The sequence below is a fragment of the Crocuta crocuta genome, unplaced genomic scaffold, assembly GCF_008692635.1.
Source record: "Crocuta crocuta isolate KB4526 unplaced genomic scaffold, BGI_CrCroc_1.0 scaffold64, whole genome shotgun sequence".
Lineage (NCBI taxonomy): Eukaryota > Metazoa > Chordata > Mammalia > Carnivora > Hyaenidae > Crocuta > Crocuta crocuta.
Genome location: NW_027530640.1, coordinates 12527777 through 12554191, shown reverse-complemented (window position 1 = coordinate 12554191; position 26415 = coordinate 12527777). Strand labels below are relative to the sequence as shown.

At 46.6% G+C, this 26415-nt stretch overlaps 1 protein-coding gene across 1 annotated transcript; it reads right to left on the bottom strand.

The window, feature by feature from the left end:
* Window positions 1–12238: 12238 nt before the first annotated feature.
* On the bottom strand, window positions 12239–24196 carry SLC4A9 (solute carrier family 4 member 9). Its single transcript, XM_077768760.1, has 21 exons — window positions 23979–24196; window positions 23470–23630; window positions 23086–23199; window positions 22378–22433; window positions 22069–22226; window positions 21736–21823; window positions 21244–21398; window positions 20932–21048; window positions 20585–20759; window positions 20294–20427; window positions 19862–20124; window positions 18697–18755; window positions 18277–18465; window positions 18035–18148; window positions 16674–16835; window positions 16348–16526; window positions 15579–15651; window positions 13841–13909; window positions 13415–13588; window positions 12666–12818; window positions 12239–12310 (listed from the first exon to the last, which is right to left on the bottom strand). The coding sequence occupies exons 1-21, from the start codon at window positions 24194–24196 to the stop codon at window positions 12257–12259; spliced, it is 2865 nt and encodes a 954-aa protein (XP_077624886.1). The 3' UTR covers window positions 12239–12256.
* Window positions 24197–26415: the final 2219 nt, after the last annotated feature.

Below are 26415 nucleotides of genomic sequence, written 5' to 3'. Positions count from 1 at the left end.
CTTAATACTTGTCCATCAATAAGTGGTTAAGTAAGTAGTGGTACAGCTATAAAATGCATACCATCATATGATCTTTCAGCAAGTCATTTTTTTTTCCTGGGCTTCCTATCTGGCTCAGTTGATACAGCATGTGACTCTGGATCTCAAGGTTGTGAGTTTGAGCCCCATACTGGGTGGGGAGATTACTTAAAATCTTTTGGACACCTGGGTGGCTCAGTCGGTTAAGTGTCCAACTTCCGGCTCAAGTCATGATCTTGTGGTTTGTGGGTTTGAGCCAAACGTCAGGGCCTGTGCTAACAGCTCGGCCTGGAGCCTGTTGCGGATTTTGTGTCTCCCTTGCTTACTCTGCCCCTCCCCCCATTCATGCTCACTTACTTGTGCTCTCTCTCTCTCAAAAATAAGCATTAAAATTTTTTTTAATAAGGAGCACTTGAGTGGCTCAGTCGGTTGAGCGTCCGACTTCGGCTCAGGTCATGATCTCACAGTTAGTGGGTTTGAGACCCACGTCAGGCTCTGTGCTGAATACTTGCTCAGAGCCTGGAGCCTGTTTCAGATTCTGTGTCTCCTTCTCTCTCTGTTCCTCCCCCACTCATGCTCTGTCTTACTCGGTTTCTCAAAAATAAATGAAATGTAAAAAAAAATTTTTTAATTTTTAATAAAACCTTTTTTTTAGTGTTTATTTATTTATTTTGTGAGAGCACCTGAGCCAGGGAGAGGGGCAGAGAGAGAGAAGAGAGAATCCCAAGCGGGCTCTGCTCTGTCAGCACCAAGCCCAATGAGAGACTCAATCTCACGATCTGTAAGATCATGACTTGAGCTGAAATCAAGAGTCAGGTCCAGGGGCGCCTGGGTGGCTCAGTTGGTTGAGTGTCTGACTTCAGCTCAGGTCATGATCTCACAGTTAGTGGGTTTGAGCCCTGCCTCAGGCTCTGTGCTGACAGCCAGCTCAGAGCCTGGAGCCTGTTTCAGATTTTGTATCCCCCTCTCTCTCTGACCGTATCCTGCTCACACTGTCTCTCTCTCTCTCAGAAATAAAAACATTAAAAAATTAAAAAAAAAATTCAGGTCCAATGTTGATCCAACCAACTGAGCCTCCCAGGTGCCCCAAAAATAAAATCTTTAAAAAAGATTGGAGTTAGTCCTTTCAAGCCCTGCTGCTGCTTTATCACATAAGTATATGTAGTAGTCTAAATCCTTTACTGTCATTCCAACAATCTTCACAGCATCTTCACTAGGAGTAGATTCCGTTTTAAGGAAACATTTTCTTTGCCCTTCCAGAAGAAGCAAGTTCTCACCCATTAAGGTTTTACCATGAAATTGTGGCAATTCAGTCACATCTTCAGGCTTTACTTCTAACTCTATTTCTCTTGCTATCACTATCACATCTCAGTTACTTTCTCCATTGAAGTCTGTAATCTCTCAAAGTCATCCATGAGGATTGGAATCAACTTCTAAGTTCCTTGTAATGTTAGCAGTTTGAATTCCGAATGTTCTTTTTTTTTTTCTTTTAAGTTTATTTACTTTGAGAGAAAGAAAAAGCACTTGTGCACATGGAGGATGGACAGAGAGAGAGGAAAGAAAGAATCTCAAACGGGCTTCACCCTGTGAGCACAGAGCCTGACCCGGGGCTCAGTCTCACAAACCATGAGATCATGACCTGAGCTGAAATGAAGAGTTGGACCGTTAACTGACTTAGCCACCCAGGTGCCCCTGAATCCCAAATGTTCTTAACAGCATCTAGAATGGTGAAACCTTTATGGAAGGTTTTCAGTTTACTTTGCCTATCATGATATTCAACATGCCTTCCTCACTAAGCTTAATTGTTTCTAACATTTGATTTAAAGTGAGAGATGTGCAGGGGCACTTGGGTGGCTCAGTCAGATAAGCGCGTGCGACTCTGGCTCAGGTCATGATCTTGTGGTTTATGGGTTTGAGCCTCCCTCGGGCTCTGTGCAGACAGCTCAGAACCTGGAGGCTGCTTCAAATTCTGTCTTCCTCTCTCTCTGCTCCTGCTTCTCCTCTGCTCGCGCTGTTTCCCTCTCTCAAAAATAAATAAACATTTTAAAAAAATTTTAGGTAAGAGACATGCAGGGGAGCATAGGTGGCTCAGTCACTTGAGCGTCTGACTCTTGATTTCAGCTCAGGTCGTGATCTCATGGTTTGTGAGATTGAACCCCCACATTGGGCTCTGTGCTGAATGCGGATCCTGCTTGGGATTCTCTCTCTCTCTGCTTCTCCCCTGCTTGTACTCTCTCTCTCTCAAAATAAATATATAAACATTTTTAAAAATGCCCTTAATGAAACAGTAAAAATTTATTTTATTAATTAAACCTCAACCTTTGATTACATATATTTTAATATTCTATGTGAGGAAATGAGAAGTATACATAGAGCACTTCTGCTGATCATTGGTTGTCTCCAGGGAAAACACTTGTGCAACTATTTTTGTTGTAAGCTGAACTAACCATTTTTTCATGCAACATCATTTTGACTTGAAAGTATGACTGACATAAATTTTGGTAATTCATACTTGTGTATTTGGCAGACATTTTCTGGAGCCTGCCACTAAGGAAAACAGCTGACAGCATATTGTTTCCAAATATAAAATTGAAGCTTTGGGGCATAAATGAGGATTTTGGAAAATTGCATCCACTGTCATTGGTTGACAGTTTCCCAAAACTTAAAAGACTTTTTTGATGAGATAGGTGATGATATTTGTGAAATGTATTTCTGACATTATTTTGACATTATATAATAAAATGTGTCAGTATTTTCAAGAGCTGCATAACCCAGTGAACTGTATTTCCCAAGTGACCAATACAGGATGTTATAAAACCAGGCATGAATAAAAGAACATTCAAAGATAGGCTGGTGAATTTTAATGTAACAGAGTATGAAAAATTTATAGTTATGATATCAACCTTTAGAAAACAGTTGTTGAATTTTTGTGTGGTATTAAAGTTAATGACTGCAATTATCTGAAAAAAAAAAAACCATTAAAATATCCCTCCCTTTCCAACTACATATCCATGTGAGTCCAGATTTTCTTCATATTCTTCAACCAAAATACTAATTGTAGTTGAGTGTACTTTGAAGCTGATAGGATGGACAATCCATCTGTCTTTTATTAACCCACATATTAAAAATTCACTCTTACTAAATTTTGCTTTGAAAAGTAGATTTTTTTATAAAAATATGTTACTTACGTTCACATTTATGAATTAAGCTTATAGATTTTTGTAAATTCCTCAGTTTTAATTTCTGATACACTAAATACTAATAGATAAAACCCACATATATAAACGAGAGCTCAGGACACCTGGGTGGCTCAGTCATTTGAGCGTCCAACTCTTGATTTCAGCTCAGGTCATGATCCCAGGGTCATGGGATTGAGCCCCAGGTCAGGTCCCATGCTGAATATGGAGCCTGCTTAAGATTCTCTTTCTCCCTCTCTTTCTCTGTCCCTCTCTCCTGCTCACACATTCTCCCTTTCTCTTAAAAAAAAAGTACAATCAGTATTATAAAAATTTAAAAAATAAAGAAGCAAGAGCTCTTTGGGTCTTTAATAATTTTCAAGAGTGTACCAGAAAGTCTCAGGACTGCTGCAGCACTATATAGCAGTTGCAGTGGAGGCAGAAGGATGAAGGAGATGAAGTCTCTGCTGGGTTTTCAGTCTTTCCTTTCTTAGCCAACTCTCATCTTTAACCCAGCAGTCAGAGCTTGGGAGCAAGAGCTCTGAACTCTCCTCTGGGCAGCTCTGGTATGAATCTATGAAAGGGAACCAATACTCTTTTCCCTGCTTCTTTCTCTCTCTAAATCTCCAGACAAGACTTTTTCTGCATAGGGTGAAGAGAGAGACTAGATAGGGAAGGTGAGAGGGACCTTCCCAGCCATGAAGGAGTTTATTTAGAAACCCCAAAGTTAAATAGTAAGGATAAGCTGTAAGGGACCACAGCTGGCCCACTTGGGCTCAATAGCAGGAACTGGGAGGAGCCAGGGACATCTCCTAGAACAGTGGTACTTGTATTTCCTTCCTCCTGTTCTGGTCCATTTCTTAAAATGGCCTAAACCTTTCAATGACTTTTAAGAACCAACAATTCTTCTAGGCCACAGTCCCATATGGTTAATTAGAATAGACCAACATGGAAAGAAATCAAACTTAAAGAGAAAAAATGTAAACCAGTGTAGTAATAACTACTTTGCCACATATGTCACTTTCCATCTCCACATCCACCTACATCTCTCCCTTTCTCTCCTACCATCCATCCCCTCCCCTTTGCCTGACACCTGTCCTTCCTTAGGCTATTCCTGATTCATTAGGGATTTAGTCACTAGGATGGGGAATTTAGAGGTAAGGCATTTCACCATAATTTGAGTACTCTCTATGCTGTTTACTGACTGTGTGATCAAGCAGATAACTCTCCTCTGAACCCTCAGTTCTGCATCTTTAAGATGAAATGATCTTCCAGCTCTGTGACTCTGTGGTTGTTAACAAAGAGAAGATAGGTCAGGCTGGGCTAAGGACTCTGACATAAACATGTGATCACTGAGAAGAGCAGAGGATCTAGAAAGGGAGCACAGCTCTAGTTTGCATCACTATACATTATCCCCTTTGGACACGGATATATTCGCAGGAGATGAACAAACACAGGTCTCTGAAAACAACCTGGAGAAATCTCCCAAGACTGTGGTTCTTCCCTTGGGTTCACTTAACTGTTAGGTTCCTGGAGTCAGTATTGGAGAATTCCCCCAGTTCTTGCCCAGCAGTGGTAATTCCTTTGGTCTTGGAGGCTCTAGAGGTTTTCAGCCTCCCTGTTGTGACCCTGCTAATTAGATACCAGGCTCTGGCCTTTACCATTTTTTCCCCTTTTTTCTTTTTTTTTAATGTTTATTTATTTTTGATAAAGAGACAGAGCATGAGCGGGGAAGGGGAGAGAGAGACACACACAAAATCCGAAGCAGGCTCCGGGCTCTGAGCTGTCAGCACAGAGAGCCTGACATGGGGCTCGAACTCAGGAACCCTAAGATCATGACCTCAGCCAAAGTCGGATGCTTAACAACTGGGCCACCCAGGTACCCCTCTGTTTTAATTTTTTCAACATATTTATTGAGATATAATTGAGATATAATTCACATACCACACAATTTTATGGCTTTTATTATATTCACAGAGTTGTACAAACATCACATCTATTCTGGAACATTTTTATCAGCCTTAAAAGAAGCCCTTAGCCATTATCTCTCAACCTTCCCCCGCCCCCCCACAAGTCCCCAAGTCTTTGTCAACCAATAGTCTAATTTCTGTCTTTATAGATTTGCCTATTCTGGATAGTTCACATAAATAAAATCATACAATGTGTGGTCCTTTGTGACTAGCTTCTTTCACTTAGAATGATGTTTTCAAAATTCATCAATGTTGTAGCATGTATCAGTCTTCCATTTTATTGCTGAATAATATTCCACTGTATGGATATAACACATTTTGCTTATTCATCACTTTGGGTTGTTGAATCATCGCAATTGTTTTCACCTTTTGACTATCATGAATAATGCTGCTATGAACATTGGTATAAAGTATCTGTTTGCGTCCCTGCTTTTAAATCTTTTGGGTATATATCTAGGAGTGGGATTGCTAGATCATATGATGATTCTATATTTAACTTTCAGAAGGACACAAACTATTTTCAGGGCTACTGCATCATTTTACATTCCCACCAGTGATGTGTGAGGGTTCCAACTTCTCCGCATCCTCACCAATACTTGTTATTTATAGCCATCCTAATGAGTGTGAACGGTATCTCATTGTGGTTTTGACTTATATTTTCCTAATAGCTAATGATGTTGAACATATTTTCATGTGCTTATTGTCCATTTATAGATCGTTTTTATTTTTTACGTTTATTTTTATATATGTTTATTCATTTTTGAGAGAGAGTGTGAGAGGAGGAGGGGCAGAGAGAGATGGGGACAGAGGATCTGAGCAGGCTTTGTGCTGACAGCAGCTAGCCCAATGTGGGGCTTGAACTCAGGAACCATGAAATCATGACCTAAGCCAAAATCAGACTCTCAATTGACTGAGTCACTCAGGCATCCCTAGTTTGTTTGTCTGTCTGTTTGTTTGTTTTAAAGTAATCTCTATACCCAATGTGGGGTCAAACTCATGACTACCAGGTCAAGTCACCCATTCCTCTGACTAAGCCAGCCAGGTCCCTGCCATTATTATATATTCTTTAGATAAATGTCTATTTGGATGCCTTGTTTATTATATTTTTTTGTAAGTTCTTCCCCTAATGTGGGGCTCCAACTCACTACCCTAAGATCAAGAGTCGCATGATCCACTGATTAAGCTAGTCAGATGCCCCTTCCCTTGTATTTTTTTTTCTTTAGAGAAAGAGCATACATGCTAGTGAGGGAGAGAAAGAGAATCCTTAGCAGGCTTCCTGCTCAGTGTGGAACCTGACATGGGGCTCAATCCCCTGACCCCGGGATCATAATCTGAGCCAAAATCAAGAATCCAAAACTTAACCCACTGAGCCCCCCAGATGCCCCTTCCCTTGTCTATTTTTTTTTTTAATGTTTATCTTTGAGAGAGAGACAGAGACAGAGTATGAGCTGGAGAAGGGCAGAGAGAGAGAGGGAGACACAGAATCAGAAGCAGGATCCAGGATCTGAGCTGTCAGCACAGAGACTGACGCGGGGCTGGAACTCACGAACCATGAGATCATGACCAGAGCTAAAGTCAGAAGCTTATCCAGTTTAGCCACCCAGGTGCCCCCCCCCTGCCCCCGTCTATTTTTAAATTGAGCTATTTGTCTTCTTGTTATTGAGTTTTAAGAGTTCTTAATATATTCTAGCCCCTTATCAGATATATAATTACATATATTTTATCTCATTCTGCAGGTTGTTTTCACTTTCTAGATAGTGCCATTTGGAGAGCAGAAGTTTTAAAATTTTGATGAGGTCTGGGGCACCTGGGTGGCTTAGTCGGTTAAGCGTCCGACTTTCGCTTAGGTCATGATTTCGTGGTTCGTGGGTTCGAGCCCCGCATCGGGCTCTGTGCTGACTGCCAGCTCGGAGCCTGGAGCCTGTTTCAGTCTGTGACTCCCTCTCTCTCTGACCCTCCCCTGCTCACGCTGTCTCTCTCTTTCTCTCCTAGAAATAAATAAAACATTAAAAAATTTTTTTTGATGAGGTCTAATTTATTTTTTTTATTTTGTTCCTTGTGTTTTGGCATTATATCTAAGAAACTGTTGCCAAATCCAAGGTGATAAGGATTAACACTTATTTTCTTCTAAGAAGAGATGGTTTAGCTCTTACATTTAGGTTTTTGATGCATTTGAGTTAAATTGTTGCATATGGTATGAGGTAGGGGTCCAACTTCTTTCTTTTGCATGGAGACATCTGGTTTTCCCAGAACCATTTTTTAGAAAGATTATTTTTTTCACCATTGAACTGTCTTGGCCTTCTCATCAAAAATCAATTGACCCTAAGTGTGAGTATGTGTTCCTAGACTGTCAATTCTGTATGTGTTTCCTTATGCAAGTACCACACTGTGTTGATTATAGTAGCTTTGCAGTAATTTCGAAAATCAGAGGTTGTAATTCCTACAACTTGGTTCTTCATTTTCAAGATTGTTTTGGCTGTTCTAGGTTGGCCTCTACTATTCTTACCCTAAGGGACAAGGCTTCATCCATACTGCCTTTTCCAAAGTATTCGTCATGTAGCCTACCACACTGATGCTCATCTTTTCCAACCTCACTGTGCCCTGTTCTCTTCCTCACTCTTCCACTCTAGCTCTATGGACCTTCTCAAACATTCTGAAGCCCTTCCTGCCTGAAGGCCTTTGCACCGATATTCCCTTGGCCAAAAATGCTTTCTTTCCCTCCACTCCCTCTCCCCTATTCCCAAGGCTGACTCCTTGTCATTCAGGTCTCTGCTGAAATGTTACCTTCTCAGGGAGGCCCTTACTAACCTTCAGTCTAAGGTAGTCACCCACCAAACCCTCCCTCTTTATTATGTTATCTTGTATTATTGTACTTGCCACTGTCTGAAATAGTCTTATACATGTGTATCATTGTATTTATTTATTTATTTGCTGTCTCCCCCTACTAGAGTGGAAACTCCAGGAAAGCAAAAATCTTATTTCACATTGAATTCCTGCACATACAATAGACTACACAGCCTAGCATATAATAGACATTTAATCCATATGTATTTGTTGAAGGAAGGAATGAATAAATTGACCAGTCAAGTCCTGAACAGCTCCTATAGTGGAACTCAGCACCAGGAAAAGAGTGTTTGTTATTTCTGTCCTTCAGTATAAACTCCATAAAGTTAGAAACTTTATCTGACAAGACACTGTTGATGTTCAATAAGTATTTGTTGAATGTTTAAATAAGTCTAAATGAAGATGTTTTCAATATCTTTCTTTGTACTCACCTTCTTCTCTCATTTTCCAACAGTTGGCATTTCCTCCTTTCTTATTCAAAGTTTTCTCCTAAATCCTCCTCCTAACATCTGTCTACATTTGAGAAGTAGATACAGACACATTCCTGCCCTTCCCCAGTCTCTGCTCTTGACTGCTCTTAGGAAAAATGACCAAAGATATCTCTGACCATAGTATATATGGACAAGTATATACTCTGGTCCATTTGCAAAGAAAAAAATCTGGAGTGTTGGGAAACATGAATCACTGGACAAGGGGACAGTAGGACACAGAACTCAGAAGATAAGAAACCCAGAACCTCAGGGAAAATCAGAACTTCAGTCCAAGAGCCCAAGAATTCACATTATAACAACCTAATACCCACAAAAGTGTGAAGGCCATTGTCCCACAGCTACAGACTGGAGAAGAGAGGACCTATGTTAGTGCTATGGAGAGATTTTCCCTGGGGCTTGGGAGGCTATAATAACCCTCTGTACAGCCCTGAGTTTTTCATCTAAACATGTTAAAAATGTTATAGGCATTAATTAACCCTTGTAGCACCCTAGAATCAAGATCTTGGCCATATTTTACTGACAGAAAACTGAAGACTATGGGTTAGAGCCAGGAAAGGAATGTTTCAGGCTCATGTGGACTGAGCAAGCTAAAGGCTGAGTTTGAAGCCAGAGCTCACCTCATAGTCTTTCCCTTATGACATTGGTTCCCAATCTGGGGACTACAGGACACTTAAATTCATGTCTGTGTTTACCAGGTCTTTGCTGCAGGCAGGTGCTAATTTAGTGGATTCCTTGTCATGCAGGTGCCAGCTTAGAGATCACCTACTCAGAGAGGCCCCCATGAACATCCATCTCTAGTAATCTTCTCCCAGTCCCTATCATACTACCTTGTTTGAGTTTCTCCATTGTACTTGTCATTTTCTCAGATAATGTTATTTTGTGTTTATTATTTCTATCCTTCAATATAAACTCCATAAAGTTGGAAATTGATGTTCAGTAAGTATTTGTTGAATGTTTAAATAAGTCTGAATGAAGATGTTTTCAACATTATGTAGATGCTGCTGAAATGAGTAAACTATATAATTATCTAAGTTTAAATTATACTTTTGGTCTATATTTCTCTCAATCAATAGGTACTCAGACTGTAATGTTCAGAGCCTTTTTAAAAAACATTTAAAAGAGTCCAGTGCCTGTGTTGTTCAATCATTAAACATCTGACTTTGACTCAGGTCATGATCTCACAGTTAGTGAGTTCAAGTCCCACATGGGTGAGCTTGAGCTCTGCCAGGTGAGCCCCGCTTCTCTTGCTTTCTTCCTCTCTCTACCCCTCGTTCATTTGTGTCCTCTGTGTCTCTCTCTCAAATAAAAAAATTTAAAATAAAAATTTTAAAAAAAGCATCTAAAAGAAAAAACATTAAAAAGAGCCATCAAAATTTCAAGTTCTGGGGCACCTGGCTGCCTCACTTGATGGATCATGCAACTCTTGATCTTGGAGTTGTGAATTTGAGCCCCAAACTGGGGGGAGAATTTACTGAAAAATAAAATATTATAGAAAAAATAATTTCCACTTCTGACATTATATAGATTAAACTTTTTTAATAGCCTTCCTGACTAAAACAACTACAATGAGAGATGCTAGATTAAATATAATTTTTAACTTTAAAATTCATAGATGAACTGACATATTCAGGTGCTCTATCATTACTCTTTAATTTCACTCCTAGGTATATACTCTGAAGAAATTCTTATACTTGCAGAAGACATTTTATATACTCTCTTGTACCTATGGTACCTTTTTCAGATGATAAGGTTATTCATCCTATGCAGATTACAAAAAAATGAGGTAGGTAAAGAGATGTGTGTACTGACATAGGGAAAATATTCAACTCATTAAGTGACAAACATGTAGAACTCAACAGTGTAATCCCATTTTAATAAAAATATTACTGTGCCCCTTGAGATAAATCTGAACAATATACACTAAAATGTGAACACTGGTTATCACTGGCATTGTTTTCATTTCAAAATTATGTCTTTGGTGTTTTGATATTTTGCAGTAACTTCATTGACTTTTGTGGTAAAAAATCAGTAAAGATTATTTTTTATATGTATAAAAACTGTTTTAAATAGGGAAATAATTTTTCTTTTTTTTAATTTTTTAATGTTTTATTTATTTCTGAGAGACAGAGAGAGAGACAGTGTGAGCAGGGGAGGGCCAAAGAGAGGGGGAGATGCAGAATCTGAAACCGGCTCCAGGCTCTGAGCTAGCTGTCAGCACAGAGTCCGACGTGGGGCTCGAACCCACAAACTGTGAGACCATGACCTGAGCCAAAGTCGGATGCTTAACCAACTGAGCCACCTAGGTGCCCCGGGAAATAATTTTTCTGAAAAGTGTTCTTTCCCCTTTTGCAAACTGAAGACAGTTTGCTGAAGACTCCCGATTCTGTAAAATAATTTTTAAGGACAGAAAGTTTAAAATGGGAAGGGTTTCCAGGTTTAATGGGGTAGAGAGTGAATGGGGCCTAGTCAGTCCCCAGGGCTTACCAGCAAACCTGCTTGTTCCCTGCTACTCTCTACCCCCTGTGCAGGAGGGCAATAGAAATCTTGGCCAGCTGCCCTCCAGTCCTGCCCTATTGTTCAGAGATGACTGAGCATCTGGCTGTTAAGCCAAAAACCAATAATGGCCTGACTTCCTGAGTAAACACCTGTGAACAAAGAGAAGACATAGTTGAGTCTGAGCAAGTACTCAGGGGCACAGTAGGGCAAAGAACAGGGCAGAGGGGTTGATAGGGGATAAGGAAATATCATATCTTGTTCTGGGCTCACAGCTGAATTGCCCTTTCTACCTCTGGTCTCTAGAATTTTCCATTGCAAATGGTGGGTCTTCTTGGGTTCTAGAGCTTGGAAAAGCATGAATAGAAGGGGGCTCTATGGCCCCAAAGAGAAATCCAGCTTATCATGGGGTAAAAACACCAGGCTTTTGCACTTGCCGCACCCTCTGCCTAGAACATTTCCTTCCATCTTATCCTGGGTAGCTTCTATTCATTCTTCAAATTTCAAGTCATGCACTACTTCCTTTTCTCAAACTCCCACCACCCCACCTTCACCGCCCTCCAAGAAGGACTTAGAGGCCTCTCTGCTCCCACAGCTGGTGCTTCCCTTAGCCAGCTCTATCCCGCTCCAACAATTGCCTGTTGGTCTTTCCCAGTGGAATTTAAATTGATGAGGTTAAGGACCATGATTATCTTACTCCTGTCTCTCTAATATCTAAATACTCCTTAAGTACAGTACTTATGAAATGTTTTGATAAGTGGAGGAATAAAAATTGAAGGAATGGCAAAGTGAGCGAGTGACAGAATCCCTCCATTTGTCTGGTATATGGTTCTCAGCAGCCTAAGGAAGTGGCCTCCAGGGCAAAGGAAAGCAACGGGGACCTTTATCTTCCCTCCTCTCCTCCCCACTCCCTACGTTTGTTTCATCAACTTAACCTTTCATACCCGCTTCCCCCATCTCTACATCAAGTTTGGTGTGAGTTTGAGCTCCCTCTACTGGCCAGATTTCAGTGCCGCAGGGAGCCAAGCCCAGGTACCCTGGCTTATTTCATTCTCCCTCTGGAGAGGCCATTCTATTCCCTCCTCTACTTTGGGGTTCATAGGGGACTGGAACATGAAGGGAAAACAGGGCTATCCAGCACAATGGAGGTTTCTAAGGTCTGAGCCCATGCTTCCCCATTCTTGACTCCAGGGGCACTTCCCTCACATCCTCACCTCATGCTCAGTTTCCTGGAGTCTCTACTCCCAAATTCCTCCTACTCCAGCTAATTCACAGAGATGTTGATTTCTGGAGCCCTTGGCTGATACATCAGCTCTGACTGTGGAAGAAAGATCCCAAGGTGAGTTGGGAATATGCAGAGACAGAGCAGAGAGAAAGGGACCCAGAAAGTGAAAAGATATAAACCCACAATGAGACAAAGATCCGGGTTGAAAAAGATAGCCCACCAAAGCTGTCCTCAGACCTTTCCAATCCCATGGGTTGATAAACTGGGGCCCCTCCCTATAAAGAAAGGTTTCCCTCACCCCTTCAGTGTGCATGTATCAGTGAGGAGCTAAGGGGAGTGATTGTGTTTAGGTTTAATAGAAACATTAGACTTTAGGGACAATTCCTGGACAATAAGGCCCTCCCCATCCCTGTCCCCTTCTCCTGAGAGGGCCCATCCTGGGGCTCACATCTTCACTGTCACCACTAAGTGAGTACTCTGGCTCCAGCCCCTTCTCAGGGATGTTATTTTCCTTCTCTGGCATCAGTTCATCCAGCCAAAGGAGTTCCTGTGGTGAGAAGACCCACTCAAGTGCCTTTCGGACCCCCACCAGGCCCAGCAACTGCAGGGATACAAACAAAAGCCAGGCTGTCGGCAATAGCAGCAGAAACACGAACAACAACATTTGTTGAGCACTTCCTATGCACTAGACACTGTATTGTTTCACTTAATGTTAACACATTCCTATGAGGTAGATATAATTGTCCCCATTGTACAGGGAAAGAAACTGAAGCCTTGAGAGTTTAGAAACTTCTCAGAAGTCACACAGCTGGGATGTGGTTGATCCTATTACAAAGCCTATGGCTCTTAACTTCCTCAGAGGGTAAGAATAAGGCTAGAAGCCACCTGTGTTATCACCTCACTGAGTAATGAAAGTGCCAGTATATCCTTTCCCAGGGCCTCTGTTTTCTTTGGGACTTTGTATCCCTACCTGTGGTTGATCAGCCCAAAGAGTTCAGAAAAATGGAGTTGAATCAGATATCTCAAGATGGTAGACATATCTCAGCCATCTTTCTTTGTCCTAAAACTCCCAACCAGGCAGAGCCAGGGCAAGTGCAAGTGGAAAGTCTTCCTCCTGTGGAGGCTTTGGCCACCCTCCCAGGCTCAGAGTCTCCCAGGACCCCTGGGGGATATTACCCAACCTTGCCCCCAAATCACCATGAGAGGGAAGATGATGGCTGCAGGAGTAGATTTGACTATCCAAAGCAGACCCAGGCAGGCAAGCTGGATGGCTGTGAAGAGGTGGACCCTGCTCAGAGGCACATGTCGCAACAGCAGGAGATCTGGCTGGTGTTTTGCTGGCATCAATAATAGCTGTACCCTCTTTGAGAACTAGGGGAATAAGAGGAGGAGGAGAGCAGGGTGTTCAGCCTGGATGGTGTCACTGTCAGCTGTCCAAGTCCAACACGAGTGGGAAGTCAGAAGGCTCCCTTGGCGCCCTCCCCATTCAGAGTATGGCAGCTGAGTTCCCCAGCCCAGGAGAGACAGGAAGACGATAGGAGAGGACTTGGCAAGCATAAGCAGCAGGTGCCAGCAGGGAAGAAGAGGAGGAAGGAGATTGCTTGGTGATTCTAATGGGCCCACCTGGATGCTGCTAATCGCTGCCACTCCCATGTACAGGAAGATGCCATAGAGCACAGGCATTGGGATGAACTGACAAAAAAGTAAAGAGCTGGCAAAGGAGTTCACTTCTGCTAGTTGCTCAGATCCACACTCCTCCACCCCACCCTAGCCTTGGGCCCCAACCCCAGCCTCCAGCCCCCACATCTAAGCCCACCCAGGTCTTTCTCTTCGTTTCCCACTTTGCATGCCTGATATTGAAGCTTCAAGACAGTCAGATGAAGTAAATTCTATAATTTCCATTTCATAAAAGAGGGAATTAGATTTCAGAGAGATTAAGTTAACTTGTCCACTACCTGGCCTACTTCTCCAATCTTATCCACCATGTTCTTCTCTGCTCTCTCTGTTCCTGCTATATGGCTTCCTTTCCTTCCTTCAATGTGCCCAAGTTTATTTCTACCCTTTGCAAGGCTTTGCTATTCCCCTCCATCTAAAACGTTCGTCCTTGACTTCCTTCTCACTACTCAGGCTTCTCACTGCTCATCTCTTGGCACTCCAGAAAGGTATGACCTTTCTATCTAAAGTAGACCCCTGGAACTCTTAATCACTTTACCCTCTTATATTTTTTGTTAGAAGTAATCACTCTCTGAAATTATCCTATTTTATTGTTTTAATTTTTTTTCTCTCTCTCTCTTCTCACCAGACTGCAAGCAATGGATGGTCTTTTTTGATCACCACGATATCCTCAGTTTTTGGAACAGTGTCTACCATATGGTTTATGTTCAGTAAATATCTGTTGAATGAGAGTCACCTAGTTAGCAAGTAGCTGATCCGGTCTATCTGGCTCTTTCAACTACTCCACTCTCATCAAGCCTTCATGACCTTTCCCTCCCCAAACCTTTCCTCACTGGTAACATTTGTATGCCATTTTCCCTGTCCTTGCCTTAGCTTGTTGAACCATTCTATGATTACTTATTACTTAATTTTTGTTCGTGTGTGTATGTTGTTGATAGGGGCTTGGCTCCATGTCTCTTTTTAATACTCCTGTCTCCCCTTCTTCCCTCTCCCCCACTTCTCCCAAGTGCCTAGTAGAGCCTTGCACATGGCAGGTGTTCTATAGACATCTGGTAAGAGAGAACCTAAGGGGTTTTGTCTCAAGGTTTTTCTGGGATGTGCCAAATATAAACTGCAGGTAAATTTTGACTCTTAGTCTAATGTTTGTTGGGAGGCCGGAACAAGGCTACCATACCACTTGGCCCATAGGGGATGGTAGTGTGCCCACACCCTGCTCCACTGGGTAGAAAACCCACTGGATAAGAGTTTGGATTCTCAGATCTGAAAAACTAGCTCTCTTGGTGTGATCTTTTGTAAGCTACTTAATCTCTTTAAACTTCAGTTTCCTCAGGCGTAGCTTAGTTGGTTAAGTGTCCAACTCTTGATTTCCACTCAGGTCATGATCTCACAGCTTGTGAAATCCAGGCCCTCATCACACTCTGCACTGGGTGTGGAGCCTGCTTAAGATTCTCTCTCCCTCTCTCCCTCCCTCCCTCCCTCCTCTCTCTCTCTCTCAACAAACAAACTTCAGTTTCCTCATTGGTGAAGTATGGGTATCTCTCAGGGTTCACATGAGGATCAAATGAGACCAAGTGTAGAGAAAACTTAACACAGTCCCTGGTGCTCAGTAAGTATTTAGCCAGTGTCAGTTCTTGCTGTATTTATTATTATCACTGCTTTGCCCCTGATATCAGCCTAGCAAAGGTACCTTCAGTACAGGTGCCAGGAAGATGGAGGTTCCTGTGAGGATGAATACCATCAGGCCTGTCAACCTCTGTTCCCTGTGGGGCGAGGGAAGAGTTAGCTAGGGTCTAGGAGGGTCCCCAAGGTGCCCGGCTTGGAGATGCTGACCAGACACCGCTACAGGCGCTGTCAGGAGGGAAGTGGAGGGACCGTCCCCCCCACCTCAAGTAGTCATCTGGCAGGGAGTGGGGCCTTAGCATCCTGTGCAAAATTGGTGGAAAGGAAGGGGCAGGGCATTTGAGCTTGTATGTTCCAGGCCTCTCCATCAGCTCAAGCTCATAATTGCTCTTTGTTTTTATTTTTTCTTTTGATTGAAAGTTAGCAATTTTTATACTGCCTTAAAAACTTTCATTTCACTGTTTCTAAGTTGATTTCACAAACTTTCCACAGGTTGTTATTTCNGGGAGGCGGGGTGAGGGGGGGGAGTGGGGGTTGTTGGGTGGCACCTCACCCTCCCTTGGCCCTGGCTGCCTCCGCCTTTGTATCCATGAGGCATGAGGCTCCTCCTAATGGCCCTCCCAATACCATGGCCCAAGGAGAAGAGGAAGAATCTGACACGCCCATCTCAGCCCAGAACTCACTCATTCACCCCATGGCAGTGCTGATGGAGCAGTGAGAGAGCCCTCTGGAGGCTTATTGAATTTAAGCTCTCCAAATCACTCTTCCCGGGTACCCCCCACCCACACCACCAGACTGACCACCTCTCACTCTAGCCCCCTCAGTATTGGCCTCACCTGATTCCCAGGAAGCTGCGGGGCTCCGCCAGGGCACAGGCTTTGCTCTCTCTCCGAAGACTGTCCATGTGGGCCAGGGAGATGACTGTGGCTGAGACATACCAGGGCAGCCCGAGCGCTGATGTGAGCAACATCAGCACAGCCACACAGAAGAGGTCCAGGTGGAAGCCAGCTCCCTTCTGCAGGTAGTGGTGGAGCATTGAGGATGAAACTAAGCCAGACCTGGGCTCTCTGTCCTCTGGTGTGGGAGAAGGAGGGCCTGGACCCCACCCTGGAGTTTCTGTCCCTTACTCTAGGGGCCTATGGTCCTACCCAGCAGGCCTTACCCGCAGTTTATATTCGGCACGGTTGAGGATGACCGCTGTGATCTGCTGGTCCATGAAGATGAGGATAGACAGCAGCAGAGCAGGGAGGGCGGCTGCCACACTCAGCCACCAGGGGTTGGCTCCAAAAGGTGACACCAGCCATCCACGCCCAGGGAATGTGGGCTGGGAGAGGGTGTTCCATGGACAAGTTAGAGAGGGTCTCCCAAGAGCACCTCACCTGCACACCCCAGCTTTGGCATTCTTCCATAACTCCTCAACCCCTTACCCCAGTTCCAAGACCCTGGGTGGTAGGTGGGAGCAGTATGTGTGCATGCACAACTGGTTCAAAGCATTCCAGTGCCTTAAAAGAGGGCAGAAGAAGGGAGACCAGCCTGGGGGTTGGGCTGGAGCCAGGGGCTCTGAACTTTGGTTCTCAGGGGCCCTCCCTCCCTGCAAGAGGAGGAGATGGTGGATGAGGCCTGCCCTCACTTCTTGATGTACAGAGCCCTCCTCCCTAGGCACTGCCCCCACCCGCTGGCCAACCAGGGTGGGGCGACTCAGGCTCAGACCTGCCTTGATCTGGGGCCAGGGCAGGGCTGGGTGTGTCTGCGTCTGCTCTGATTATAAGCGTCTGTGTGGGGGAGGGGACCCCAGTTGCCATCTTAGATTCTGAGCCCCTGAGGCTACCACAGTTGGAGTCCCCCTGCTCTCCTGTCCTGGGGGAAGCTGGAGAAGAGCCCTCCAAATGCACAGGCAAAGCCTAGGTCCTACATCAGTGCTAAGCCTTGTCCTGTGCACTGCCCTGCCCTTGGAAGGGAACTCCAGTGTTAGCAGATCACAGCCAGCAAACAGGGGTGCAAAGAAGAGAGTGTGGAGTAGTCAAGTTCGTAGGCCCAACCTATGATAACAATAAGTAACATTTTTTGAGGTCTTGGTATGTGCCAGATGAGTGATTTACACTTATCTTCTGTGAACCTCAGAACAACTTATAGAGTAGCAGCTATTCTTATGTATCATTTCCATTTTACAGATAAATAAATTGAGGCTCATTGATGAGAAATGTGGGATGACTTGCCTAAGGTCACACAGCTAGGAAGTGGCAGAACTGGATCTCAAGCCCAGGGCTGGCTGACTAGAACCCAACCTCTTAACCCCTAATTTATAATAATAACCACCATGTTTTCTATACCCACTGTGTTGGCAGCAATACCTCATTAATCCTCACAACAACTCTGTGAGGTCATTATTATTACTATTTGTATTTTATAAGCAAGGAAATGGAAGCTCACAGGAAAAAAAGCATGGTATCCATTCATCTTCCTCCTCCAAAGTCCTTTCTCCTGGCCCTGCTCTCCCCTCTGTCCTACACTCCCAACTCTCACCTTGAACTCTCTGGGTACCGTGAGCTTTGGTGTGGCTAGACCCAGGAAGGAATCGAGGCCGCAGCCCAGCAGCATCGCCAGGACTGAGGAGAAGTCACCAAGCACTTTGCGCACCTGGCCACACAGTGGACACGCAGTCAGGTTCAGGCCTGTCAGCCCCCTCCTTCTTCACCCTTTCCCACTCACAGGCGGGGCTCAAGGCCAGGAGCCAGTACTCTCCCACAGACACAGGTAACACTCACCACAGAGGGGAAGAAGCGGCTTGTCTTTACATGCTTGAGGGCCGTGGCTAAGAGGAAAGAAGTAAGGAAGAGGAGGACGGAGAAGAAGGCGATGTCTGGGACTATGTGACAGCTGGGGCCACGAGGGTGGCCTCCCCGCCGGGCACACTCAGGTGGGGGCAGCAAGGAGGCATTGACCAGGCCGAGGTCCTGTAAGGAGGGGTGTTCAGGGATGGAGTTATGGGTGGTGGAATAAACACTGACTGATACTCACTGAGACACCAAGGGCCTAGGATAGGAGATCTCCAGCCACAGCAAGTATCTGGACCTCTGTGACTTATAAGGGTTTCCCTAGCCTGTGGGGAGGGAAAAGCCAGGAACCACTGACTTCTTTGGCTTCCACTGTGTCTTTCCCACGCCCTCCCAGGAGCCAGCCCTCACCATGCTTGAGATGTCATCTCTGTCTTTTGGTTCTGTCCTCTTCCACTGAGACTCATTTCCTGGGAAGCAGAGAACAATTTGGGTATATGCTCCCCCCGCCCCGCCCCAGAAACCTTCTCCAGCCCCTCAGGAGCCTGATCTCATGCGTCCAACTGAACCAGACAGTTCTTAGTTCTGACTCATCTGTCTTCTGACTCCAGCTGCTTCCAAGTCTGTGATCCTCAGGATATTGCCCAGTCCCTGCCAATTCCTTACCTCTCTGTATCCCTGGTGCCCAGCACAGGACTGGCCAGAGCAGATACCTAGCAAATGTTTGCTTAATAGATGATCACACCACTCTGTGGGTTTCTTTAGGACCAGAACTGGTTTTGTTCATGCCTAGCACAGAGTCTGGCACTCTTGAGAAGACATCTCTTCCCCATTCTTGCTCCTTCCTTGTGCAGGGGTATGTGCAAGTGTAAAACTCTGAGCTGCTCTCTCCCTCAGTCAGTCACTGAGACTAGGGGAAGAGCAGCAATTTATTTGGTTGGTGAGTTTGAGACAAGGAACTGAACATGCCTCTCCCTGTCCCCTCCTCTTCCCACTTTTGGGAATAGGCTGCCTGCACTGTACAATTTAGCTCTGTTCCTCTGTGGCAAGACAGGCCCTGCCCAGGGAAGCCATTACTGGGTGGGTAAATCTATCTAATTTTGGTTTCATTGTTAGGAAGCCCATTCCCCCATAGACATAAGCATGTTCTTCTAGCAGCACTGTCAGAAATAAAGATGATATTGGGGTGCCTGGGTGGCTCAGTCAGTTAAGTGCCTGGCTTTGGCTCAGGTCATGATCTCATAGTTGGTGAGTTTGAGACTACATTGGGCTCTGCACTGAAAGCGCAGATCCTGCTTGGGATTCTCTGTCTCTCTTTTTTTGCCCCTCCTCTGCTTGCTCTCTCTCTTTCTCAAAATAAATAAATAAGCTTCAAAAAAGAAAAAAAGAAAGACAATATTGGGCCTGCTCTGTTGCTTCTCAACGGATTTGAAACCAAAGTGGGGAAGAATGCTGCTGGTTATTGGGTAAGTATTCAGGATTTTGCTGAACTTAACAAGGGGGACAGCCAGGGGACATCCTCTCCCCCTCCTGCATCCTTCCCCAGCCCTCCTAGCTCCACATTTCCCTCACCCACCTCCCAGGTCTGGGTACTGGCAAAAGCAGCCATAGGCAGGAGAGCCAGGGCTCTGGATGGGATAGGCACTGGTCAAGCTCAGCATTTTCCCCACAGCATCGTAGATGAAGATGAGGCTGATGAGGGCACAGAAGCCTTCTTCGGTGAAGCGGGTAAAGTACCATACCAGCACGCTGGCTTCTGTGGCCACCAATACCAGACAAAAGGTGGCCACCCAGATGCCCACCCATAGGCGGAAGGGCAGGTAGTCCAAGCTGTGATCTCTGGGGGAGAGAGACAAGCAGGGATTGGCAGAACTATTCTGCTCCCCACTTAACCCAGGTTAGGTATCCCTGGAGCCAAACAGTTCCCTCCTTTCCATATTGACCCAGCCAGGACCAGGCCGACAGTGCAGCTAATGAGGGTCTGGTGAGGGTAGGGGTGTTCTCCTACTTGCTGAAGGAGAAGAGCAGGCGTTCGAAGACCAGCACTGGCCCTGTGCTGCTGAGGATGGTGAGGGGCTGGCCAGCCATCAGACAGAAAGCAGCTCCAGCCACTGCAGTGCCCAGAAAACTTTCCAGCACCCCCTAGAAGCCGGCCGAGGACGCTGTCAGCACAGGACACTGGAGTCCTCAGTACAGTAACCCAAGCTTCCCAGGAGCCTCCACTGCCTACCCACTGTCCCCGGGGTGGCTAGCAGAATACCAAAACTTGTGCCTGCCCCCCTCACATCTCCCGATTCACCTGAGCACCATTCGTGGCTTCCCCCAGCAGACCCCCAAAAGTGATGGCGTTAGTGATGGTGGCCAGGTAAATGTAGAGCACGGCCGAGAAGCACTGGGGATGCAGCGCGTCCAGGAAGTCACTGGTGTACCACGAGGCCTTCCGGCGCACATCCTGGACAAGGCCCCCAAACAGCCTCCCACCCATGGTTTGTCAGTGACCCAAGTGCCCACACCCCACGCCCCTACCCCTGCTACTTTCCCTGTGACTGGGTGAGCCCCTCTATCGTGAGCATACACCTCTGTGACCCTGTGACCCCTCTCCCCTCCCAGTCCCCTTACCCTTGCTCTCACCCCAGCTCACCTCACCTGCCCGTCCGCTGTAACTCCGGGCTGGGTGCATGTGGCCTGTGGCCATGTCTGTCCTCAGCCAGGGCCCCATGCTGGGCAGAGGGGCCCTTGACCTCCCTCAGTTGTGAGAGGAGCCTGAAGAGAAGGGGAACACAGGTTGGCTGAGGATCTCCAACCAAAATGTGACTTGGCATGATGCCCCCTGGTGGCTGCTCTTGTCTCTGCCAGCAGACTCCGAATCCAAAGGTAAGTCTCTATTCCTTTCCTGGGATCCCCTACCCTCCTCAACAGTGGAACTGGACCTAAGGTCTGGAGAAAGCCCCCATATACCTTTTGTGCTGGGGAGGCAGACATTTGGGTGGGGCAATCCGGGCTGTCGGGTCCCACCGACCTGGAGGAAGCACTGTCACCTCCTCTAGGAAGGCATCCAAAGCTGCCAGAAGGTCATGAAGGCTGCTGGCCCGACGAGCTGACCACTGGAATTTCTAGGGATAGGAGCAGAGAGGGGCAGTAAATGCCTATCTGGACCTTTACATGAATCTTTACAGTGTCAAAGCTAGACACAAGTCATTCAAGCATTCCTTCATGAATACATGCATGCACTGAGTATCTACTGGGTACCTGCTGTGTGCCAGCAGTGTCCTAGGTAAGGGGGCTACAATGGTAGTCAAGAAAACCTAAGTCCTCATGTGCACAGACACAAAGCCTATGCCTCATTGCTGAATTCAGTCACACATCTAGAGGCCACAATATGCACTCTCACTGACACAACTCTGTGTGTGCACACACACCCACACACGTGTGCGTGCCTGCCCAGCTCACCCGGTCACTGAGGAGGACGGCCATTGCCCGGCCCATCTCATGATAGCCCCTTCCCAGTGTGGAGGGACCAAGGAGAAGGCAGAAAAATCTGTGGAAGGAACCAGGCCCCAGAGAAAATCAGGGGGCAGCCCTCACCTCTGACCTCTTGACCAGCCCCCATTCATACACTCATGTGCACACGTACTTTGCAGCCCTGACCACTACCTCCTCCCCAGACCCCTGAGCACCATCTCCACTCCTCCCCCCCCTCCCCGAGAGAACTGGACCAGAGGTTTCTCAATCCCCTCCCCAGTAAAGATGCTTCTTCTGGGCTCCAGGACTCCACAGCCTCACCTGCTGGGAAGGGGCACCTCAGTGAGGGGTCCCAATACCACTGGATCCCGTAGTCGTACAAAGGTCCCCAGGGGCCGTACCAGGAAGCCCAACTCTCCGGCCAGTACAGCCCCTGCCTCAGCCCCTGGAGGCAGCTTCCATCTCAGAGGGTTCTGACGCTGGATAGGGGTTCAAGGAGACACAAGGATGAGAGGTTATGTGGGGAGGTGGATGTTAGTAGGATACTGATTGATGATAAGGCCAGTGGAGGGTGAACCTCTGTTAATCCCTGACCCCTCTCCCAGCCCTGCCCAAGGAAGGACCACAAACCTGTTCCTTCAGCAGGGCTTCCTCCTTGTGAGAAGCCTCTCTTGAATGGGCAGACCCTTCAAAACATGATTAGGCAGTAACTAAGAATACAGGCTTTGGAGGTGGACCCACTAGGGCTCTCTGCCCAGGTTTACCCCCTGATAAACTATGAAAACTAGAACTTCCCCTCATTGACCTTCAGTTTTCTCATTACTAAAATGGGGCTTGGGGCGCCTGGGTGGCTTAGTCGGTTAACCGTCCGACTTTCGCTTAGGTCATGATCTCGCGGTTCGTGGGTTCGAGCCCCACATCGGGCTCTGTGCTGACTGCCAGCTCAGAGCCTGGAGCCTGTTTCAGTCTGTGACTCCCTCTCTCTCTGACCCTCCCCTGCTCACGCTGTCTCTCTCTCTCTCCTAGAAATAAATAAAACATAAAAAATAATAATAATAAAATGGGGCTAATTGTGGTACTACCTCACACGATGGTTGTGAAGATTAAATGAGAATATACTACATGTAAAGCTCCTGGCACAGTGCCTACCAAGAGCATTCCTTCATAAAACTCTAGCCCCTCCATTCTCCCCTCACCATTACCTCTGCTTCTCATCCATGAGGCGTGGGTTGAGGTCTGAGCCAAGGCTAGGCTGCTTTTAGTCCAGGAAGCAGCAGGGGGATCTGGGACCCTCCCACCCAGGGCTTTTGGTCCTGGGCCCAGGGAGGGGTCTCTCACCCTGGCAGGGCCTGGTGCCTATGGTCTGGATGAGGTGCTGGGGTCTCTGCAGCAGCAAGGCCTGCAGCTGCCCTCTCAGCTCTGGGCTCAGCGACTCCACTCTTGTCACCTGTTCTAAAGAATAGAGATGGGGCTTCAACCCTTTCCTGAGAGCTCCCTGTCCCCAACTCTTCCCCTTCCCCCTCTGCTTGGCTCCCCTTTCCCTTCTAGGAGTCTCAGGAAACTTGCTCCTCCATTCTGTGTTTCCATCTCCTCCCTGCGACAGGGACAGATTATGCCTAGAGGGCAGTGGAGTGAGCTCTGGAAAATTCCAAGGCTTTGGGGAGAAGTCTTAGGGAAATGGCATGGCTGCCCAGGCCCTCCCTGCACAGGCTCCCAGCATACCCACAAGCTCCAGGAAGCTCTGAGCAGGACAGTCCAGCAGCACGAGGCCCTCGGCCAGTAGGCTGCGGAGCTTCTGAAGGCTGGGTAGTGCCAAGGTGGGCACGTGAGGGACACTCCACCGGCCTGCACCCACCTCCAGCCTCTCCTCAAACACCACCCACCTGTGGTGGAGAGGAAAAGACTGTGTTATTGAAGCCATCTCTCCCAGGTCCAGGTAGTGGGAACACAGGGAAGTAGGGCAATGGGGTGTGTGTGTGCTCGGCCCAGTAGTGCAAAGCATGCCCTTTCCTGGACCTTCACCTCTCATCTGAGGTCTCAGAGAACTCAAAACTAGACTGTAGAGAAAGCTGAGCAGCATGGAGGTTGAGGACCTGAATTGGAGAGCACAGAGAGGAACTCTTAATTGGGGCAAAAAGCACCTCCCCAAACAGGAGGAGCTATGGGTCATGAAGGAGTCACCAGCTGGGGAAGGGGCAAGACCCCATAAAATTGCCCTGGGTCCCACTCACCTGCCTGTCTCTCTCCACTCCAGTGCCTGGGGCCAGCCCAGAAGTTCATTCAGCTGAATGAAGAGCAGAGGGTCCTTGGGTACCTCCAGATCCCCTCTGTCTATGTCTGAGGTGCCATCAGAGCTGGGACAAGAGCCAGGACCACTCTGCAGCTCTCCCGTGGGTACATTTTCACAAGCCCTGGAGACTTCAAACTCCTCCTGGCCTGGCAGCTTCATCTTGGGGAGGCTTGCACAGACTTCCAGGGACAGTGCAGTCCTAGGTTTTGAGTCCAGGGGCGCTCTGGCTGGTTGTATTTATAATGCACCCCCACCCTCCATGCAGCACAACACAGACAGAGCAGGGCCTGCTGATTCCAGAGCCAACAGGGTAATCCCCTTTCCTGCTTGCTTTCTCCAGCCCCTGCTGCCTGAGAATGTTTGTAAGACTAGCCTGATCTTTCCCAGGCTCTCCAGTAATGTCCAGCCTGGGGCAAAAATGTTGTGTGCACTTTCTGTGGGATCAGGTTTGACCCCACTGTGTTTTGTGTAAATTAACATGAGTAAGACACTGGCCTGGGCCTGAGGACTGAGACCATCAGATTATCCTGCCCTCTACTCTGTATCAAATACAAATACCAACCTCCCCAGCTCTGTTTTGGGTGTCACCAATACACCTTAAGGGCACCTATTTGGATAAACTGAGTCCTGATAAGTAACTGGGTCTATAGAAGCCAGGCTAGATAGAGGAAGGGAGACAACAGGCAGAATCCCTTCCCATTAAATGGGCTAATAATGGAAGGTGGAGGCAGTTTATGGGGAACACAATGCCTGAGTCTTAAATTCCTTTGTTTGATCCTGGAAACTTTCTAATTTAGCTGTGTCCCTGAGGTCTGCCCCTGTAACCCAGACCCCTAGTGAGGATAGAGGAGCCACCTAGGTATGAAGGAGTTCCCAGGGCCAAAGGAGCAGAAGAGAATGTGGTCTGTTAGCAAGTCCTCTTGGCTCTACCTTCAAAGTAAACCCAGCATCCAACCACATCTCCCCACCTCCTACACTTCTATCTTGTTCCAAGCCACCATCATGTCTCACCTGAATTATTTCAATAGCTTTCTAATCTCTTGCAGTAATCTCCCTGCTTTCACTCTCCTGTGGCCAAAGTTCATTCTCTGCCCAGCAGCCATAGGGATTGTTTTAAAAGGTAATCAAGCTGTTACTCTTCCCAAACCTCACCCAATACAGTCCTATTCCTTCTAGAAGAAAAATCAAACCGTCATGGCCTATAAAATCTACAGTCTGGCCCTAGCCTACCTCCCTGACCACATGTCATACCACTCTCCCTTGCTGACTCCTTTCCAGCTGCGCTGGTCTTTGTCTATTTATGCAAAGCCTCTTCCTGCCTAAGAGTCTTTGCAGCAGTTCTCATCTAGGCAAAGAAAAGTTTTCCCTCCAGATGGTTACATGACTGGATCCCTGTCACCTAAGTGTCATCTTAGATCTTAACCACTCAAGGAGACTTTTTTTTTTTACCGTCCAGCCTTGTTTCTCTATCACATTTCTTTTTTTTTTTTTTTTAATTTTTAATATTTTATTTATTTCTGAGAGAGAGAGACAGCGTGAGCCGGGGAGAGTCAGAGAGAGGAGACACAAAATCCGAAACAGGCTCCAGGCTCTGAGCTAGCTGCCAGCATAGAGCCCGCCGCGGGGCTTGAATCCACGAACCCTGAGATCATGACCTGAGCCAAAATCGGACGCTCAACCGACTTAGCCACCCAGGCGCCCCTCTCCATCACATTTCTTGGTTTCGTTGGTTTTGTTTTCTTTCTAGCAGTTATGACCAGTAGTGTCTGCCTCATGTATTTGTTTGTCGTATATTGCCTGCACCTCTCCCCCTCCCCCACTGGAATGTACCATTCACAGAGCAGGTATTTTACCGATCTTCTTCACGGCTGCCCCTAGAGCACATAATGGCACTCAATAACTGCTGGTTCAATGCGCGCGTAGAAAGGGAGGGGCTGGGAAATAAGCGTTTCTCCTGGAGGCCACAAGAGGGCGCTGCTCCCCGCGGACAGGCTCGCTTGGTCCACTAGCCTGCAGGGTTTGCTTTCCCAGTGGACTTGCCAGGGCAACGAGATGACAAGAGGGAAGGGAAAGGTCCTTTATGCTGCAACATTTCCTGGATTGGCCCGGCAGGATGGGATGTGGTGGGAGAGCAACAAAGATGGAGAGAGAGGGCCAATCGTGCTCTTTTGAACGTGGATCAAATACTCCACTAGATAAATGGGTCCCCCTCCTCCCTGGGAGATGGGACTTGTGCTGACCCTCCCTAGCAACTCCAGGTCTGGACTTGGAGCAATTTGCCCCAACTCCAAGGAGGTCCCAAGATAGGAATGAAAGGAATGAGTCATTATATTACCATTTGGGAACCGGGTGCTGAGTCTGAGGGGGGAGTTGGTTTC

Excerpts from the sequence above, each read along its gene's own strand:
- SLC4A9 (XM_077768760.1), bottom strand. The coding sequence starts at position 24,196 with ATGAAGCTGCCAGGCCAGGAGGAGTTTGAAGTCTCCAGGGCTTGTGAA. Across the intron at positions 21,824-22,068 it reads GAGGTGCCCCTTCCCAGCAG|ATTTTTCTGCCTTCTCCTTG; the intron begins GTGAGGCTGTGG and ends TTCCTTCCACAG. Across the intron at positions 12,819-13,414 it reads CCATCATCTTCCCTCTCATG|TTGCTGGGCCTGGTGGGGGT; the intron begins GTGATTTGGGGG and ends GTATCCCTGCAG.